General features: G+C 35.7%; 2 protein-coding genes across 6 annotated transcripts in view; one reads left to right on the top strand and one right to left on the bottom strand.

Moving 5' to 3' along the window:
* Positions 1-341: 341 nt before the first annotated feature.
* On the top strand, positions 342-5,192 carry LOC117787368 (uncharacterized protein F23B12.7). The gene is made up of 5 exons (XM_034625878.1): positions 342-921; positions 984-1,098; positions 1,322-2,896; positions 3,579-4,406; positions 4,896-5,192. Exons 1-5 carry the CDS (start codon positions 463-465, stop codon positions 5,129-5,131), a joined length of 3,213 nt encoding a protein of 1,070 aa, XP_034481769.1. The 5' UTR covers positions 342-462; the 3' UTR covers positions 5,132-5,192.
* A 1,836-nt stretch (positions 5,193-7,028) lies between these two features.
* The window catches only part of LOC117788693 (chromosomal serine/threonine-protein kinase JIL-1), a 27,125-nt gene continuing 13,811 nt past the window's right edge, over positions 7,029-20,342 (bottom strand). The window contains exons 1-10 of one of the 5 annotated variants that reach the window (XM_034627528.1): positions 19,702-20,031; positions 19,201-19,567; positions 17,752-18,637; positions 13,537-13,605; positions 13,334-13,467; positions 11,550-11,634; positions 11,194-11,490; positions 10,514-11,028; positions 9,829-10,286; positions 7,029-8,626 (exon numbers count right to left, since the gene is read on the bottom strand). In XM_034627528.1, the coding sequence (XP_034483419.1) occupies positions 7,360-8,626; positions 9,829-10,286; positions 10,514-11,028; positions 11,194-11,490; positions 11,550-11,634; positions 13,334-13,467; positions 13,537-13,605; positions 17,752-18,559 (3,633 nt within the window). In that variant the 5' untranslated portion in view covers positions 18,560-18,637; positions 19,201-19,567; positions 19,702-20,031 and the 3' untranslated portion in view covers positions 7,029-7,359. Of the gene's footprint in view, positions 8,627-9,828; positions 10,287-10,513; positions 11,029-11,193; positions 11,491-11,549; positions 11,635-13,333; positions 13,468-13,536; positions 13,606-17,751; positions 18,638-19,200; positions 20,032-20,342 lie in introns of those variants that run through there. The other 4 variants (XM_034627529.1, XM_034627530.1, XM_034627527.1 and 1 more) reach the window with 4 other exon arrangements.

Raw genomic sequence — 20,342 nt, 5'->3', positions numbered from 1 at the left:
ACAAAAACTCTGCAAAAATTTAAAAAATTCTATCTTCAATATTAAGAAAAATGCAAAAAAGGTAATAAGGGTGAAAAAATTTTTAATTTGATTAACATGGTACAAGCTGCCAGATCGGGAAGTTTTGCAGAGTGGCAGCCTTTCACACCAGTGCTGCCAAGTTTTTAGTAGAAACATTAGCTGTTGCTGTCAGGAAAGCATCTAAATTTGTTATTATGAGCACTTTTAAACAGTTTTTCCAAAATTATTATTTGCAAAACTTAGCTGAAAATCTAATTAAAATAGAAAGATTTCCAACTAACAGCTGCTTAAAAAATTTTCCAGCAAACGAACTCTAAAAATAGCCATATCTAGCTATAACATAGCTAACTTGGCAGCTCTGGTTGAATACACGTGCAGCGCGTTTTGATTTTGTTACTGCACTTGATTTAATGCTAAAATTGCTTAAAATTAATTAAAAACATGCCGGCAGCAGTGGCAACAGGTGTGCAAATCAATGGACAATTGAAAAACAAAAAGATTGTGTTTAATGATGACGGTGAAGCGCAAACAAAACCAGTTAAAGAAGAACACAACAGCAACAGCAACAAAAAAGTTCCATTTCCAAAGCGACAAAATAAAGGACAAGAGAAGAAACCACAAAGCATAAAATTTGATGAAGACGAAGATGATAAAGTGGAAGAAGTGCAGCCAGCTAAAAATAACAACAATAAATTAATCTTGGATAAAGCGGGAAAAGTCAAGAAACCACAGCGCATAAAGTTTGATGACGACGGAGCGGAGAAGGAGGTAAAGGAGGAGGAGAAAGCAGCAGCTGATGACACGGATGAGGAAGAGGAGGAATTGCAAAAGTCGAAGAAACGCAACAAGTATGAAGCGCACACTGATGAAGATGATGCCCAAAAGAAGTGGTATCAAGTGGTAGGTGGAAAACGGCTAAATGAGAAGATTAATCCTCTCAAGCATTTATATATATTTAACAGCACACGGATTATCCCTGCAGCGATGAGGTGCTCGACATGAAGGAGAACGAGCAACTGGAACTGTTTAATTTGTGCAAAAATGCTTACGATGCGGAGAAAAACACATACAATAAACGTAGGTAGAGCAGAGTTCTTGGGAGGATTTTTTTTGAGAAGTTAGTGTTGGTAATCGTTTGGAAAATACTCATATCGATACTAATATTGCTAGTGCATATCGATGCTCATTATATTATGGTATAAAAACCATAATTTTTACTTCGATACTTTAAGTTAAAATTTAAAAATGATAAATCGATTTTCACTTACATCACTAATGAGCAACTCCCATCACTATACAGGCAATCCCACCGATGCCCGCTGGCTGCAAACGGCGCTGCACAAGGGAACCGCCAAGGATCGCGCCAATGCAGGCGCCTTGTTGGTCACCAGCAATCCGCTCGGAAATCTGGAGGCACTATCGAATCTGATTGGCTTCTGCAAGATATCGAATAAGAGCAGCAACGATGTCATCGCTGTGCTGACGGATTTGTGGCAGGAAGTGTTGTTGCCGCCACAGCGCAAACTGTTATCGATACACACACGTGGCGCCGATTGGAAGCAGTTGAAGAAGCAACAACTGCACAAGGATCAACAACGTCGCCTCTATGCGTATTGGTACTTTGAGAATGAGCTGAAGGATCAGTATCATGAGTTTTTGAAGAATCTGATGCAGGGACTGCAGACGGGACAGGAGCATAATAAAATGAGCTCCATTGTGGCAGCTGCTCGACTCTTGGCCTATGCGCCGGAGAAGGAGCAAATGCTGCTGACCATGCTCATAAATAAGCTGGGTGATCCCGTGCCCAAAATAGCCTCCAAGGCGTTGCATCACTTAAGTGAAGTGGCCAAAAAACATCCCAATATGTGTGGCGTCATTGTAGCCGAGGCGGAAAAGTTGCTCTTTCGCAACAATATCTCGGAACGTGCTCAGCATTTTGCTTTATGTTTCCTCTCCAGCATTGCGCCCTCGGGCAGACCGGAAGTGTGCACCAAGCTGGTGAATATATGCTTTGCCCTGTTCAAGGTGCTGGTGCAGAAGGGAGCGGTTAATAATCGCACTATGCAGGCGATTTTACGTTGTCTCCAGAAGGCCATAACGGAGGCACAACCCGCCAAGGGCAGCTCGGAAATACTCACCAAGGAAATGCAGGATACCATCTATAGATTAGTGCATCTGGCTGATATAAGAGTTTCCGTACAAACTCTCGGATTGCTGCTGCAGTTGATCACGGTTAAAACGGAGAAATCGGATAGATTCTATAATGCTTTGTATATAAAACTTGTAGATCTCAATCTGATCAACATTGGCTCGAAGACAGCCGCCCAGTTGCTGCACATTGTGCATCGGGCTATACACATTGATGCGGTGATTCCCCGTGCTCAGGCCTTTGTCAAGAGATTGCTACAGTTGGCGTTGTATGCTCCGCCTAATATGGCCGCTGGTTGCCTCATTGTGTTGCATAAACTGTTGCGCCTGCGCAAGGAACTCTTGGGCGGATTGGCTGACAGTGAGTTGACCCAGGAAAGCAATAAGGCTGTGTTGTCAGCTGAGCAGCTGGATAAATTTGGCAGCGATGAGGAGGAGATCTACAAGGATGTGGTTGAGGAGGAGCAGGACAAGGAGCAGCAGACAGCTGTTAAGGAATCAGATGATAAGAAGTTGGTGAATAAACAGCAAAGTTCCTCCTCCTGGCATCACTTGAATCTGGTCTCCAGCGACGCCAAAGTTCGTGACATTGATGGCTGCAAATATGATCCGTATCATCGTGTTCCCGCCTTTGCTGGCGCCGGTTACGCCCTCCGCAATGAGCTGCTCCTGCTGCGACAACATTATCATCCCACGGTGCAGGTCTTTGCCGAGCAGATAATGCTGGGTAAGTCCTTATATTCTTAATCCTGTCTTCAACAGAATTCCTTATCGACTAAGTTGAAAAGTTTCGTGAAATAATACTAGAAACACAAAAGTTTGGAAAACAAATCTAAAAAGCGTTGAAATTAAAAATTATAAAAATAAAACAAAAAAAGGATAAATTTATTTGGAAAATTAAAAAAATATAGAAAAAAAAATTCTAAATTTCAAAAGTGCTTCATGATAAATCGAACAAAAATTGCGAAAATTAAGGATAAGCCAAATACCAAAAATATTTGTTAATAATACCCGAAATAAAAACCATAAAAGAGGGAAAAATTGTACTAGAAAATTTAGAAATTTATCGATTTTTAAGCAGAAGTTAGAACTTTGGGAAAATAACATGTAATTAAGAAAACTAAATAAATTTAAAAAACTTTTTATAAATAAAAATTAGGAAATTGAAATCAGAAAAAAGTGGCAAAAGTAAAAATTTAATTTGTATGTGACATTTATTGTTTTATTAATATTTTCTTAATCTGAAGTATTCTGAAATTATTTTAGAATTTGCATCCTTTTTTTTTGTTTCATTAAGCTTTAACCTTTAATTTATTTTATTTTATTTATTTTTTTAAATCCTTTAAAAAAAATTTCGAATCTCTATGTGGTACTTACTAATCTCCAATCAACTCCTTTACTTTTTTTAGAGAAACGCATTGATTACTATGGAGATCCATTGAGAGATTTCGGTCTGCCGCATTTTCTGGAGCGCTTTGCCTTCAAGAATCCCAAGAAGCTGGAACATCAGCCGATGGTCGAAGGAGTTTCACACAAGCGTTACACATCCTTTGGAGCACGTGGCAAACCAGTGAGATCCTTGACCAAATCCAACTGCACCGAGGATGAGATGTTCATCTTCAACTATCTGGAGCAGAAGCGTAAGCATGCAGAATCGATGGAACAACAGAGCAAGAAGCAAATGAAAGTGGAGCAGGAAACGGAAGAAGCAGCTGAGGATGAGGATTTGAAGGAAGGCGAAGTGGATGATGATGAGTTTGAAAACTATTTGGATAATTTCTTTGGCAAGAAGCTCAAGGATGGCGACGATGCCGAGCAGGATGAGGAGGAACTTAACTATCTGCAGGAGCTGGGAGGTGAACTTCAAGCGGACAAGTCCAAAAAGAAGCAGAAGAAAAATAAACAGACGGAAGATGATGATATGGAAGACATGGCAGATGATTGGGATGATGATGATGATGAGGATGCAGGTGAAATGTCAGGCGGAGATGAGCAGTCCGATGATGAGACGGGTTCCATTGACTTGGAACCCTTGGATGATAATGATGACGACGATATTGATGATGATGACGATGAAGCGGGTTCTATTTCTATGGATGGTGGCGATAGCGACTCAAGCGAGGCGCCAGAGAGTCCAGATGAGGATGATGATGAAGATGCACCCAAGTCAAAGAAATCACGCAAGGATTCAATGCTAAATGAACGCGGATTTGCACAGAAATTGAAGCACAGCAACGGTGCGTATGAGTTATATATTATTTATATTACATTAAATATTATAAGCTATATTTATTATTTAAATAATTTTAAATATTATAAGCAATATAACATAAATAATAAATATAGTACACAAAATATTTTAAGCCATATAATATTATAAAATATTACATTAAAATAGATAATTGCGTTTAAATATCTATTAATTGTATTCAAATATATTTATATTTTGCTTATGTATTTATTATTTATATTAAAATATAAAGCATAAGTAATAAATATATTGCACAAAATATTTTAATCCATATAATATTACTAAATATTGTATTAAAATAGATAATTTCGTTTATATCGTTTATATATTCGTTTATATATTTATTATTTATATTAAAATATTTTTTTTATTTATGCATTAATTAATTCTAAAACATATTTATTATATTTTAAATTTTATTTGTTGTAAAAATAATTATTATTTATATTAATACTAATAATTATTGTTTTTTTAGACATGACTAAGCTGTTTGCCGGTGCCGATGAATTCTCCGCCCTGCTGGAGGAGACGGGCAAGTCCAAGGGACAGGGCACCAGCAATGCGGTCTTCAACAAGGACAAATCCTCCGACAAGCAATTGAAATGGGAAGAAAAGCGACGCTCCAATAGCAAAAACTATACAAGCAAAAAGTTTAACAAGGGTGCAAAAGGTGGAGGAGGAGGAGGAGGTGGCAAGAAGAGAAAACATTAAATGAAATTTTTATAACTAATTAGTTATACAAATTGTTTTATGCAAAATGCAATAAATAATACCATCAATTTGAATATTGTTTATGATTAAAGCGTTACTATTTGTGAAACAAAGATAATAGGGGAATAAATCGATCGGTACTATGGCAACTATATAATATAGTGGACAGATTTGAAATAACATTGGTGTAGAATACACAATTTGTGAGTTTGGTTGAAGTATCTTAGAAAATAAGAAAGTTTTTCATACTAAAGGTGGATTTTCGACCGATTGTTCCTATGCCAGCTATATTGAAAGTGAACCGATTTTAACCAAATTAAGTAGGAATTAATAACATATTACCAGATACACAAACTGTGAGATTGGTTGATATATCTCAAGAAACAGCAAAACTTTTCTTACTAAAGCCTGATTCTTAACCGATCTCTCCTATGGCAGCTATAGGATATGGTAAAAACAATCATTTTCTTACCAAAACTTTATGCTGCAGTACTTACACTTTGTGTAGTGAAATAAATTCAATTTTTGAAAGCTTTCAAATTAATTGTTGTTTCCCAAAGTTTAAATGAGAAGTGAGTTGTTTGATATTATTTGAAATATTTTATTTTAACTTTATGTACAGACTTTGGTGACTTAATCGTTAGCAAATTAATGTTATAGTTTTTTTCAACATTTTTTTTTTAAATCTAAAAACAACGCCCTCAACTGTTTAAGCAAACCCGTAAATCCATTTTGGGCGCTATATACAATGCGCTTTTTTATACTTATAATATCTGAATAGATCATATATATAACTGATCTATCGTACATATGCATCAATGATATTGTATGCTAATAAAAAGATACTTTAGTTGATTGTTTTGTTTTGTTTTTTTTTTTAAGGTTCTCAAGTCCCCTTGTTGTGTGTGTGTGTGTGTTGCTTATAACATATATTATTCGATATATTATTATACTATGGGGAGTCTTAAGAGTCTATTGCTTCCGGTTGTAAAAACTTGATCGGTTTTGTGTGTTTGTGTGGTTCCTTGGATCGTAAGTATTAATTATAATTAATAACCCAGCATTTTGTATTTTGGCTTCCTCTTAACTGTAATTAATGTTTTTTATTTCTTTCCTTTGTTTTCTTTCTTCTAAGGCAACTTGTTAAAAGGCAACTTTAATATATTTAATGTTATTTCGCTTTTTTTTACACTAAACACAATTTTTCGCCACCTTTTTTCTTTCTAAAATGCAGATATGTGTTGTCTGTTGGAAAATCATAAAGAAAACATAGAGCATAAAAATATAAAATGTGTTATTTTAAATGTTTATTTCAATTCAATTTAGGAAACAAATTGTATTCATATATTTTTTGTTGACAAACAAAACATAAAGGATAATTGTTAATTCATTAGTTAATTGGCGTTTTTGTTTGTGGTGTTTTTTTGCTTTCCTTTTTTATGCTTTACAATTATGTTTTAAACTTAACATAGAGCACAACTTAAAGCTTATTATAATTAATTATATATACATATATATATATAGATATATATATTATGTATGTATTATATATGTGCTTATTTTTGCCTGCTGTGTTTTTCTGAACTTAATTAACTAAACTTTGCACTTAACTTGAATGCAAATATTGAATGCATTTAATTTGCTTATTTGCCTGGCTTTTTATATTTCACAATATTATAGAAATATTTTAATTTAATTATAATTTTTTTAAAATGTATTTGCCAATGTTTTTTTTTCTTTTTTTTTTTGTTGCATTTTTGTTGAACTTTTTACATAATAATATGCTAAATCAGCGTAAGCATAAACAAATTTACTAAATGTTGAGTGTGTGTGTAATTTAAAAAAGTCAAATTTTAGCTTAAGCTTAAACTTTACAAAATAACAAGTTTTAAAAGAATTTTTTTTTTAAGTTTTTAACGCTATTTGACAGGATCTTTGGTGCTGCTCCATGATCCTTGCTTGTTAGGCCCACTTTCAACAACATCTTTTTATGCTATATATATACAAATATATATATATATATATTTATATGTATTTATTTACTAGATGCTGGCCAATTGCCAGCCACGTCTTGAACGTCTTCTATGCGTCATTTCCTGCGTCTGTCGTCAGCTGCGCAGCTGCTGCCATTGCAGCTCCTTTAGCTGCTGCTTCTCTTGCAACTGCTCCAGCTGCAGCTGCTCCTGCTCCTGCTGCTCTTCATTTGGCTGCCTCTCTTCAATCAGCTGTCATTCATATACATTTCTTTGCCGCAGTGCCCGCGCCCTCTCCGGTTGCACACGCGTTGGTGGGCGTGGCACTTTGGGCGGTCTTTTCGCCTTGCGCTGTGCTGGCGGTCTTGGCCGTGGGAATATCAATGCCTTCTCATATTGCTCATCCAGACGCTCGGCCTTAATGCTGGGTCCTGGATAATAGACACGTCGCTGCTTCTTGAAACGATTCTTGAGCACCTGCTGCAGTCCATTCAATAGCAGACAGAAATGACGCCAACTGGCACGAGATTTACGCCATGTTGTTTGGACTTTTGAGAAACCATAGCATAGTTCATCCGATTCCGGCACAGCAGCTGGCAAACGTCTTGGTCTTGGCCTGGCCAAAGGCAGCGGCAGCTTAAACTCCACCTCAACAGGTGGCGCCAGCTGTTGCATCAATGCATATAAAGCGGCCTTGGAGTCCTCCGGTTCATAAGGCGTCTGACTTAACTCGGTGCGACGTTGTTGTCGCGTTCGCGGACGTTTCAGCTGCACTTCATCAACGGCAGAAACTAAAGGAGCAGCAGGAGCAGCAACTGCTGGGGGAGGCGCCAACGCTGGTGGCGGCATCTCTGTGGCATCTGGCACAGCTGGCGGCAACGGCAATTCCGCATAGTATTCGTCGGGTAAACGCAAAGGCGGCGCATTCTCATCAAAGCCCAGAAAATCGCTGGTGGCCTCAAAGTCCGAGTCAAAGAACTCTTGGATGTGAAACTCCTCCTCAGGCAGCTGCTGCTCTTCCGGCTGCTCCTTGACAACTGGCGTTGAAACAACAACTGCTGGCTGCTCCATTGTATCCTCACTCAAATCCACCACAATTTGTGCTGGCAGCGGCACAATATCCACATCAGGATCGCCATCTGAACTTGGCTGTAGCAGCCAATCGCTGTCCAGTATTTGACTCAATTGCGGCCTCTTGGCCGGATCCCTCTGCAAACACCAGCTAACCAATTGCTTGAACTGTGGACTCGCCGTGAGCCAACGTTTTGAGGTCTGATTGAAGCTCTCCTTCTCCATGCGCTTGCGCAGCTTGTGATGCACCTCGGGTCCATGATCCGAGTCACCCTGGTAGAGGCGATAGGGGGCGTGACCCACCAGCATTGAGTACAGCGTTGCTCCCAGTCCATAGACATCCACAGCCGGTGAATAAGTGACCACATTGGGATCTTTGAGCAGCTCTGGCGGCGCATAATCCAGCGTATAACGTGGTTTATCCTTCCAGCTCACAAAGCGACTGTTGTAACTGCAAGCATTAATTATTTATTTAGTTATTATCCAATTTAATCAGTCAAAGTTGAAAAGTTTTGAATGCAGAATAAATTTAGAGACCAAAAAACAAACAAAATGATATTCCGCATGAAAATCGGCTTAGTTTTGACAAAGTTATGCGAGTTTGAAAATATTTTGTCAGATTTCTCTTGATTTTTTACAGAAAAATGAAACATCTCAGAATCGAATTTAAAGTGTTGTTGCATACTAATCACGGCATCAGGAGTTAATTAAAATTAAAAGCCCAAGAATTCAAATTTTGAAAAAAATATTTTTTCAAAAAAGTCAAAGGGGGGAGTACATGATTTTGTCGGAAAAATTGAAAATTTAAAAAATTTTTAAAGTTAATAATTTTTAAATACAGAATCATTTTAGGGACCAAATTTTGACTAAAATGACATTCCGCTCAAAAATCGCTTGAGTTTTGACAAAGTTATGGGAGTTTAAAGTTGGTTAAACCTTTGACTTAGCAAATTTACAAGTCAAATATTGTGTCAGATTTCTCTTGATTTTTTACAGAAAAATGAAACCTCTCAGAATCGAATTTAAAGTATTGTTTCATGCTAATTTGGGCACCAGAAGTTGTTTAAAAGTGAAAACTCAAGATTTAAAATTTTGAAAAAAATATTTTTTGGAAAAAGTCAAAGGGGGGAGTACATGATTTTGACGTAAAAAAATCGAAAATAAAAAATTGTTTAAAGTTAATAATTTTTAAATACAGAATCATTTAAGGGACTAAATTTTGACTAAAATGACATTCCGCTTGAAAATCGTTTGAGTTTCGACAAAGTTATACGAGTTTGAAGTTGGTTAAACCTTTGACTTAGCAATTTTACAAGTCAAATATTTTGTCCGATTTCTCTTGATTTTTTACAGAAAAATGAAACCTCTCAGAATCGAATTTAAAGTGTTGTTTCATGCTAATTTGGGCACCAGAAGTTGTTTAAAAGTGAAAACTCAAGATTTAAAATTTTGAAAAAAATATTTTTTGGAAAAAGTCAAAGGGGGGAGTACATGATTTTGACATAAAAAAATCGAAAATAAAAATTTTTTAAAGTTAATAATTTTTAAATACAAAATCATTCTAGAGATAAAATAATGACTAAAATGATATTCCGCTTGAAAATCGGTCAAGTTTTTCCAGAGTTATGCATGTTTGAAGTTTTTTCCACTCACCAGGCATTGCCAAAGTCGACCAGTTTAACGTCCATGCAATTGCGTTTGACAAACATGATGTTCTCGGGCTTCAGATCGCCGTGAATGAAGTTTTTGGAGTGCACATGTCGCACTGCCTGCACCAGTTGATAGAAGATCTCGCGGCAGATTTGCTCGTCGAGCTTATTGCTTTGCAGGAAGGTACACAGCTCCTCGCCGCACAGATACTCCATGATGATCCACACCTCGCACTTCTCCCGGAATGTGCCGTGATAGTTGACAATGCTATGATGACTTTGTCGGTCCAAAGCACAGGATGTAAGTGCATCCACCTCGGAGGCACGGAACTTGGACAGTGGTATCACCTTGGCCAGAAAAACAATCTCCATGGTAACATCCACCACAAAATAACAGGTGCCATAGGCGCCTTTCACCGTGCTCGTTCCCAGCTGAAGATCATCAGGTCGTGTGGGTATATTCTAGAAAAAAAAAAATAAAAAGTTAAACTTATTTAATTAAAAATATAAATACTTTAATTTTTTTTGTAATTTTTAAATTAAATTTTTAAATTTGAATTTATTTTTAAGCGAAAAAAAATGTTAAACAATTTTTCAAGTGGAAATTTGAATTTTAAGACTTAGAACGTAACCGTTCTCTGATTTTGACAGACAGTGAAATTCTAGGAAATTCATTTGACTTGTCTCACCTGCAGATCCGGATTGCAGTACTCAATCTGGCAGAGATTGTCGCGACGCATCTGCTCCAGGTGCTCGGGTGCCACATAGGTGTAGCCCCTAAAGAGTCGGATGCGTGAGGGAGGCGCATCACATTCAGGATCCTCGGGCAGTTGATCGGTGAATTCATTGCTAAAGTTTTGCACATCATCCTCGGCATTCAAGGTGGGTTTATAGGGCGCCTTGCGACGCTTGTCCCGCAACTCCTGCCAGTTGATGCCGTTGAAGAAGGGATGATCCTTAATCTCGCTGGCATCACGATGATTGCCGCCCAAACGACGCTTCGGATTCTTCTCCAGCATCTTGAGCACAAAGTCGCGGGCATTTGTACTGAATGACGATGGTATCAATGGTTGTTCCTTTTGGATGCGTCTTGAGATCTCCGATTGCTGACTCTGTCCGTCTGAGGTGGCAAATGGCGAGGCGCCCGTCAGCAGTTCAAAGGTCAACACACCCACTGACCACCAATCAACGGCACTATCATGACCTGCAGGTATAGAATTGTTGATAAAATATCGATACATAAATAAAGAAACATAAATTTGTGCTCATTTATTTTTAAACGATAATTTAATTTATAAAATTTATATTTCAATCTATTTTTAAAATCGATAAGTTGTTAACGATATTGTTAATTTCGAAGCACTCATACCTGGAGGTCCCGTCCGTATAATTTCCGGCGCCATGTACTCCAAGGTGCCACAAAAGCTGTGTGCACGATACTCATTCTCAGCGGAGAGAATCTTGGAGAGTCCAAAGTCGGACAGCACAATGTGACCATCGCCATCGAGCAGAATGTTCTCCAGCTTAATGTCGCGATAGATAATGCCGAGTTGATGCAGCTGCTCCAGCGCCAACACCACTTCGGCTATATAAACCCGCACTCGGGACTCCTCGAAATGCTCCGCATGATAGAGATGAGTGAACAACTCGCCGCCATTGGCAAAGTCTGCAAGATGTAACAAATTAATTTACATATTTAAAAAGTTTATAAAATTTTAAGCTTACCCAACACTAAATACAGCTTTGAAGATGACTGAAATGCGTAATGCAAACCGACCAGAAACGGACTGCGCTGAACCGCCTCCAATACCTGAAAAACAAAAATTATAAAAATATTTCATTAGTTTAGAGCTTATTAGAAAATTTTAAAGTACAAATTATATTGATTTTTATTATAAAAATAACTAGTACTAATATTTAACATATACGTATCTATCGATATCTCTAGATGCGCTTAAGTTTATCGATAGTTTTTTGCTAGTTTATTTTGCTGCTTGTATTTGTATTTGTTTTTGTACTTGTCTGTTGTTGTTTTTATTATGCTTGCTTTCTTTGTTTATTTATTCGTTAGTCGCGTGCTTTTTTTTTGTTGTTGCTAGGCTGTTTTGATTAAACAACTAACTGTACAGTGGACACAAAACAGCTGTTTGGGAAATTCCCTTTTATTTAATCACAATAAAATACCCAAATACTGCAAATATTCCCTGAACATGATAATACAATTATAATACTTATGTATATGCTGATCTTTGATTTGTCTGTATGTGTGTGTGTTAAAGTAAAAAGATTATTTTCGCATCTTTTAATTGCATATTAAAATTTCGTACTTTATCTCCTCCTATTTTTGATTTATTTGCGCACACAGAAAATGCTTAAGCATCTCTTCTTGTTGTACAACTTTCACATTTTTATGTCTTTATTCCTTTCCATTTTTGGCAGAAACGACAACAACAACAATTTATAAACAAGACAAAAAGAGCCGACAATTACACTCCTACCCGCTCTATCTCTCCCGCTTACACTCCTTTCAAATCTGGGTCAGTAGCACAAGCGTCATAGTCACCGTTACAAGTGCGTAAGTGAGATAGTAAATGGGAGAGACAGCAACAACAAACAAAACAGACTCACTTTGAAAATTGTTCAGCCAAATTATATGTGCCCTTGTTATCTGGCCAACACTCTCACTGTTGCTCTTTGGCTCTCATTCTATCTCTCTCTCCTACTAGCTACACCTGTTTGCAGTTATTTAACCAAGTTTTGCATTAGCTTTTCTATTTTTCAATGCCGCAAACCGGTCGTGATTGCACCCATACAAACATAAGTATTGATACACACACACACATACACACATGTATACGCAGTAGATCAGCTTCATTGCTCTCTCTGAATCTCATTCTCGCTGCCTCTTTTAGATTCCTTCTCTTCCTGGCATCCCGTTAGCTTTTTGCCGGTGCAACAAGTTGAGCGGGCTTATGCTGTACGTGTATTTGTATGTATGTACAGTGCCTCCCAGCTTATTTGACTCACTAACAAGTGGACTCAAATTTTTGTGTAATAATACAAACTTTTAATGAGTCGTAGAAAATGCTTCTACAAGGAGGAAAAAATACAACAAACTTAAAATGAAATTTATTTTTGATTGAGAAACAGATACGTAAAAGAAAAATGTTAGGCGCAGATGCTTAAATTAAATATTTTCTTAATTTTCTTTGATTTCTTATTTAAGCGAAAAAAAAAATTGTGATGCGAATTGTAGTGGATTAAACAAGCTGTGAGTCACTGTATGTGTGTGTCACGAGAGCACGTTTCGATTCTCACTGCTGTCTTTGGTAGCTCTTCTCTTTTTTTCTACTTCTTCTTCTGATTTTTTGTGTACGTGCAGCAACTGAAGGTTTCATTTCAATTAGCTGCGCTTTTTTTGTTTTGTTTTTTTCGGCATCATTGAAAGGGTTTTCTTACTACTACTTCTCTCTCGTTACGCTTTACACTTATTTTTCTGTTTCACTTACCACACGTTCGGTTTTTGTATGCTCAGCCGTTTTCCGCTTCTGCACTACCGTTATCTTGTTGAGCACTTTCATCGCATATAATCTGCCTGCATCGTGTCTGGTCAGTTTGCGCACCAGAAAAACGCGTCCATATGCTACAAATAAATAAATGATTAACTAATAAATGTATTTATATAATTTTAATTTTTTTTATTGTTGCTTACCGCCCGTGCCAAGCACGCGAATGATTTTGAAATCATTTAAGCAGACACGCTCATCGCTGTACAATTTGACTGCAAAAGAAGAAGAGATTACAATTAAATTAAATACAATTATTATTTTTATGGAAAAAAACTTTACGGTTTGCAAAAATAAAGAAGCCAAAAAAAGCTTTCTTAAAGAAAAAAGCGATAAAAAGAAAAACAATAAATAAAAGCCATAATTTTCGCTGCCGTTTTGAATAATTGAAAAACGCTAGATTTAACCGAAAAAAAATATCTGTGCTGACAACACTGACTATAATCGATACACAAACGCTCAAACACACTAAGCAGAGAGCAGAAGAAGAGATAAGAATGCGCGAGAGAGTCAAGTGCCTTAAAACTATGCAATTGTTTGTTTTGTAGTTGACACATGTGATTAGCATTATCGCAATTAAATAGGAGCGCAGCACGTGTGACTCTTGGCAATAATGAAATTGTAAAGAATATTTATTTTCTGCTATCAATAACTATACAATAAAATGCATTATATTTTAACAACAACAAACGATTGGCATTGCTGCAGGTGGCTGACCCACTGAGAGCGGATGAGAGAGTGTGTAAGAAGAGAAGAGCAATAGTCTACGCAGCAGCCAATCAAATTCAGTCTGTTAACCAGCTCTCTCACTCTCCCTTCGTTTCCACGATGCCTACACAGCCTTATCGGTTCATTGGCCCTGTCTGGTATTTTGGCAATTTACATTCCAGACAACATTTGCAATTTATGCATAGAATATTTTTTCCCACCCAAAATAAAAGAAAAACATTGTGAACAATCAAATTCGTAAACATTTAATAAAATTTCCAAAGTGACTAATACTTTTTTTTGTAGACCTCGCCACCTCACTTGACGAATAACCACAATATATTTAACAGTCGGGCAGAATGGAGAGAGCGCCAGCAAGTGATAGAAATATAGAGAGGGAGAGAGAGAGAGAGACAGCGAGTTGAATGCCATTGCTGGACATTTGTCCTTGAACCTGTGGCCTTTTTCTTCTTCTTCTACGAGATTCATTTGTATTTCTTACTTATTTCATCGGAAATATTGAAGTACTATGTACCTCATATCAATAAAAAGTGAAAAGTAATAACAAAAATTTGTCGATAGATGCGTGCATTCAACTTTCCCACTTCTTTTTTAATCAAAATTTCAACTTGTTGTGAAATATTTGTTCTAAGCGCATTGACAGGAGCCAAAAAGGTTAATGAAATCACCTTATAAATATAAACCAGTTACATATTATATACTTTTTTTAATATGTATTTAATTTCGAAAATACAAGTTGCTAACACGCGCGAATTCATTTTTATAGGGTACAATGAACCCAGTAGTAACAGCTCTTTCCTCCTCTTCTGGCTGCTGTTGTATTTATATTAAAAAAAATATGTTTTTGAATGACTAACAAATTTATTGATCCAACAAACACAACATGCAATTCTAAGGAAAACTAGGGATACTGTATTTTTTTTTAATGTCGAATAAAAGCAGACAAATAAAATAAAAATAATGTTTAAAATTTAGCAATTAATACATAAAACTTAAGATTTTAAATAGAAAAGATACAAAAATGATCAAAAAGTATGTAGTTATAATTGAAATCTATTCGAATTGGGCGACTACTCACTTATCCGCCCCTGAATAATATTCTAGCTATATTATAAACTTTAAATGCGCTGATTAAGGAATTAACAAGAAGTCTTATCAGTTATTACTAAGACGACTGAAAGAAATGGGTGATATGGGCTTTGTTTGTTAAATAAAAACTAAATTAAAAATATTTGCTTGACAAAATAAAAACAACAATTAAATGCAATGCCGAACATATATTTATAATACTGCATTGACAAAACGAACAACTTTATGTATGTTTGGAAACTTGTTTTTTTTTTATAATTGCTATCAAAATGACCTTCATAAATTGCACATTTAATAAATATAAATGCTTTTCATCGGTACACTTAATTGTTTATTAGTACACTTTATTTTCAAACCGCAATAAGCAACTTTTGGAATTGACCAGTGATAGAAGTATATATATATATATTTTTTTTTTTTTTTTAGAAGACTTTTGTATTTGTTGAACCACAAAAAGCTGTTCGTGCTGTCATATCTTTTAAATGTTTAACGAAATGTTGGAATAATAATAATCTTAAATATGATAAACAGAAATACGAAAAACAAAAATGATTTTCAAATTCATTTAATTTTATGTGAGCAACATTGGTTTTATAGTTTTTATATTAAACGACCAAATGAAAAAAGTACATTCAAGAAAGTGTTTTGACAAAATAAAAAAACTTCACACAATTTCTCTCAACTAGATATATTTTTTAAACAATTTATATTTTTTGTTTGCTTAAATATTTTTGGCTATAGTTATTAGTTTTACAAAAAAAAAAACTAATATTCATTCATTAATTAAGGACCAATTTGTAAATTTTTATTTTATCATAACACTTTCTTGGCATATGTTAAGCTGTCGTATAAACTTGTTATGTTATTTAGAAGATTGTCACATCGTGTGCGTTGCTATACACACAACAAAAAGCAGACAGCTGTGCACAGAGTCCATGACACGCACACAGAGACACAGACACTCAGATCCATTAGCATTACAGAGAGTAAATGGGCTCCCTCTCTTACGCTATTTTTGACTTTGAAATGAGAGAGTGAAAGAGATCTTCAGACTGCAAAATTGCAGTGCAAACGGAGAGAGAAAATAGATTGCCACTCTTTTTCTATTTTTTAATTTATCAGACTTGCTCTCGTGTCAAGTTTCAACTTATGCTCCAAGGTAAATAGCAAATTGTCAATTAGGCGCCAAAGGCAAACATGTTTTGCACTCATACATAAGAGTATATTCTATGTATATAAATATACAAAGTAGTTGCTGGGACGATTGCAGTGCCAAGTTCAAGTAAATCAATTGCCTATATACACACACATTGTTGTTGCTGCACTGTGGTGAGCTAAGGTGTGTTCAGTTTACTTTGGGGTGAATTGCAGCGGGCGAATGGACAAACACCCAAATATACACACACACACATACAAACATATTTCTACACGTTTTACGTTTGTGTGCCAAAGTATGTCAAGGTTAAATGCATGTGCTCCACTTTAGAAAGGATTGCGAGAGGGAGAGAGAGTGAGAGAAAGAGCGAAGGAGAGCGGATAAGGGCGAGGTCGTTGTCATGTTGCATTGACCACTCACCACCCCCACCACCACCCAATTCCTTATCAATAACAGTGTTGTTAACTTCTGAAAAACATTGAAAAGCAGTTTTTAGTGGAAAACAGCTTAAAAATAGCATTATGTTACTTATTTAAATTTATTCATGTTTATCAGAAATTTCTATTGATTAATTATAATTTAAATTTATAAATAATTTAATTTAAAGTTTTATTTTATTTATTTATTTAAATTAATCTCTATCAATCTAAAAGCAATTCTCATTGTTTCTTTACTTACTCTGAAAATTCGAAGCGTTTTTTGAGCGATTTAATAATTTTAAAATTGATTGAATTATATTTAGATTCATTTTGTAATTGAATAAAAGGACAGAAAATATATTAAAAACTAATTTATTTATTGTACAAAATATGCCAATAATTATTAATTTTGTTGAAATTTTATGGATTTTTTGTGAATTATGAAACATGTCTTTATATTAGAAAATAACGACAGAACGCTTAGTAGCTTTTTAAATCAATTATCATAAAAATCTGTAAAGTTCTGTGAAAGATTTTCTGTATAAACTTTTTTTTGTTTCATAAATTTTCAAGAATATTTAACATTTTACTGTTATAATACTTGGAACATAATCCAAATAAACACCAAGAAAATGTTTTTATTTTTGGAAGATAAAAATGTTAAATTTTGAATTTGACAATAGAATTATTTCACCATGTAAACTTGAGAAATTTATTTTCTGAAATTTGTTGCATATCTTAAGTGATTTTAGTCCGATCCTAGCAAAATTGATCTTTAAATTTGTGGCTTATTTAAATGTGATTTCTTAAACATGTGAAAAGATTTTGTGGAACAACTGTATGTAGATTAAAATAAGTTACTCTCAAAAAACCAAGAAATTATTTATATTTTTAGCAAATAAAAAAGTGAATTTTTAAACATGTCAAAAAAATTACTTGACCCACTGTATTTATAGAGATGTACTCACCATAGGAACGCAGATCAGTCACGTGTTCCAGATCCCTTTGATGCGCCTCGTTGTCCAGATCTAACGGTGTGCTGTTGCTCGTGGGCATCGTGTATGTTGTGGGTGGCGTCGCAGTCGCAGCTGCTGCTGCTGCCGCCGCCGCTGCTGCAGCCGCTGCCGCAGCAGCGTTGTTGTTGTTGGCTTGCCTAGCATTGCTAGTGTTGGCAGTTGTTGTTGTTGCTTCACTGATTTCCAAATCGCTATCCTCCTCCGTTTCTTGATCATCTTCATAATATTCGACGCATTCGTTTTCCTCACTTTCCGCATCCGAAATGCAAACGATGTCTGGAGAGGCAGGGGAGGGTGGTGTGGGTATGGTGGATATGTTATTACGGTAACTGTAGGCCATATTTGTTGTTGTTGTTGTGGTTGTTTGTGTTGTTGTCTGCTGCTTCTTCTTGTTGTTGTTATTGTTTGTATTATTATTATTGTTGTATTGACGTCCATTTGCATTGTTTTTCTTATTGCTGCTGCTGTTGTTGTTGTTATTGTAGTTAACCGTTTTGCTGTTGTTGTTGTGACTGGAACTGGAAGTTGTCAGTTTGACATTTTTATTGCTGCTGATTCCATTGGTCAAGTGTTGTTGTTGTTCTTCGTCGCTCTGTCGACGTCGTTTCGTTGACTTGCCGTTTCCACTTCCACTTCCATTCGTCGCATGTCCATTCATATGTTTCACCATTTCATTATCCTCTTTTTTGCGTCTGCTCTTCGCGTTGTTGTTGCTGCCGCTGCTAACAATTTGTTGTTGTTGTTTTTGCAGACGACTCATCTTTGATTTCCAATTTGTTTAGCGTTGCGTGACGGAATAAGATACTACGTATTATATGCCTTACGTAGTAAATTGTAGCTGTTAATTGATATAACTGTTGTCAGCAGCTGATTATCATGACGTGCCGCAAGAGAAAGAGCGCAAGCAGAGAGCACAAGCAATTCTTATGCACTCTCTCTCTCGCTCCTAACTCCTCTCTCTTTTGGCTGGCCATACAACAATATGGTACAGTTTGGGTTAGAGATGAGTGCGTGTGTGCAATTTAACACAACGCAAATCTTAATACGCCGATATTAAGCAATTAAATTATTTCTTTTTAGTTTTTTTTTTGACAATTTTGTAATAAAAAATATATTTGTTGAACTCAAACGAACTGACTTATATGAATCGTAATATCAAACAATGTAAAGCATTCCAATATGTCTTCAATAAGCAGATATTTTGCAATTTAATATAAAAAATACATATATTTATATATTAAAAAATAATTGTCAAATTTTCTCCAATAAGCAAGTAATTTACATTTGTAATAAATTTTATTCACAACCCGGAAAACACGCCACGCGCTCATCTCTAGTACAGTTTGAACACAAGCACCGACTGAAAACTCTTTAGCAACAACTATAACAATTACAACTCACCTCAAGGCAACAAAAGGCGCAAATGTGTCGGCAATAACAATTTAACACAATTATTGTTTTTGCATACGTTGTTTAAATAATACCCCTTTTTTGGTTGGCAGGCGTTATTTTTTTTATTTTCAGTTTTTCGTTTTAAAGCCCTGGCTTAAATATTATTTAACCATTTGTTAATATAAAATTGTGAATATCACGAATTTCATCAGTTGCGTTTTGCGCTTGCTCTTCGTATGCACTATTTTTTTATTTTTTGCTTTTTGCTGTGTGCCTTTTTCTTATTACGCTCGCACACACTCACACACACACACACTGTCACACGCAGGCGTTTTTCGGCTACGTTTCACGTTTGTTTTGTTTTGACTTGCAGATTCTAGAGTGCAACAATATTGGAATTTTTCAAATTTTCAATTGACGATCAAATTTATCTCAACGATATTGAAAACGTTATATATTTACTGTATACAATAAATATGTATAATATGTGTGGTTTTTACAAGTTTTTACCGCCGCTTTCTACTTCATATACACACACACACACATGTATAAACCAACACCAATGCGGCGCGACGCTCTTTGCCATCTGCTTTGCGCTCTCATTCTTTCCCACTTATTTGCTGTTGCATCGACAACAGTATAGCACACGTTTATAGTTATTAAAAATGTATTTGCATGCCCGCATTTTTCTCAATCCGTTGCGACTGTATTTGACCATAAACAAATTTGTTATATTTACTTATTAATTCACTTGAGTCTTTGGTAATTTCAATATTCGCCCGACGGCGCGACCGAACACATTGAAGTTATTTATAAAATGACTTGATACACACTGCAATCGATGTATTACAACACTGAACATATAAGTATCGATGATTTGACTATTAATTCATGCACGATCGCATCGAAAGTATTAATTGTTAGCAAATAGCTGTGATCAAAATGATATAAATTGCTTACATTATTAAAATAAATTTGTCTTATTTGTTTGTTATGCTTGCTAAACGAAATCACGTAAAAATAGGCAACAAAGTAAATAATTCGATAGCACTGCCCGTGACTATCGCTTAATGTGTATTGTGAATGGCAACAACAGCTATTGACATTCACAGTTGACTTGACATCGCTGTAGAGCTGATTATCGTTAATCG

Source organism: Drosophila innubila (assembly GCF_004354385.1).
Source record: "Drosophila innubila isolate TH190305 chromosome 3L unlocalized genomic scaffold, UK_Dinn_1.0 0_D_3L, whole genome shotgun sequence".
Taxonomy (NCBI): Eukaryota; Metazoa; Arthropoda; class Insecta; order Diptera; family Drosophilidae; genus Drosophila; species Drosophila innubila.
This window is presented reverse-complemented; position numbering and strand designations above follow the sequence as displayed.

What these genes read in the sequence shown, in the direction of transcription:
- LOC117787368 (XM_034625878.1), top strand. Translation starts at nt 463, where the DNA reads ATGCCGGCAGCAGTGGCAACAGGTGTGCAAATCAATGGACAATTGAAA. An exon ending in GAAAAACACATACAATAAAC is followed by an intron (nt 1,099 to 1,321) that starts GTAGGTAGAGCA and finishes ATCACTATACAG; the next exon opens with GCAATCCCACCGATGCCCGC. An exon ending in GAAATTGAAGCACAGCAACG is followed by an intron (nt 4,407 to 4,895) that starts GTGCGTATGAGT and finishes TTGTTTTTTTAG; the next exon opens with ACATGACTAAGCTGTTTGCC.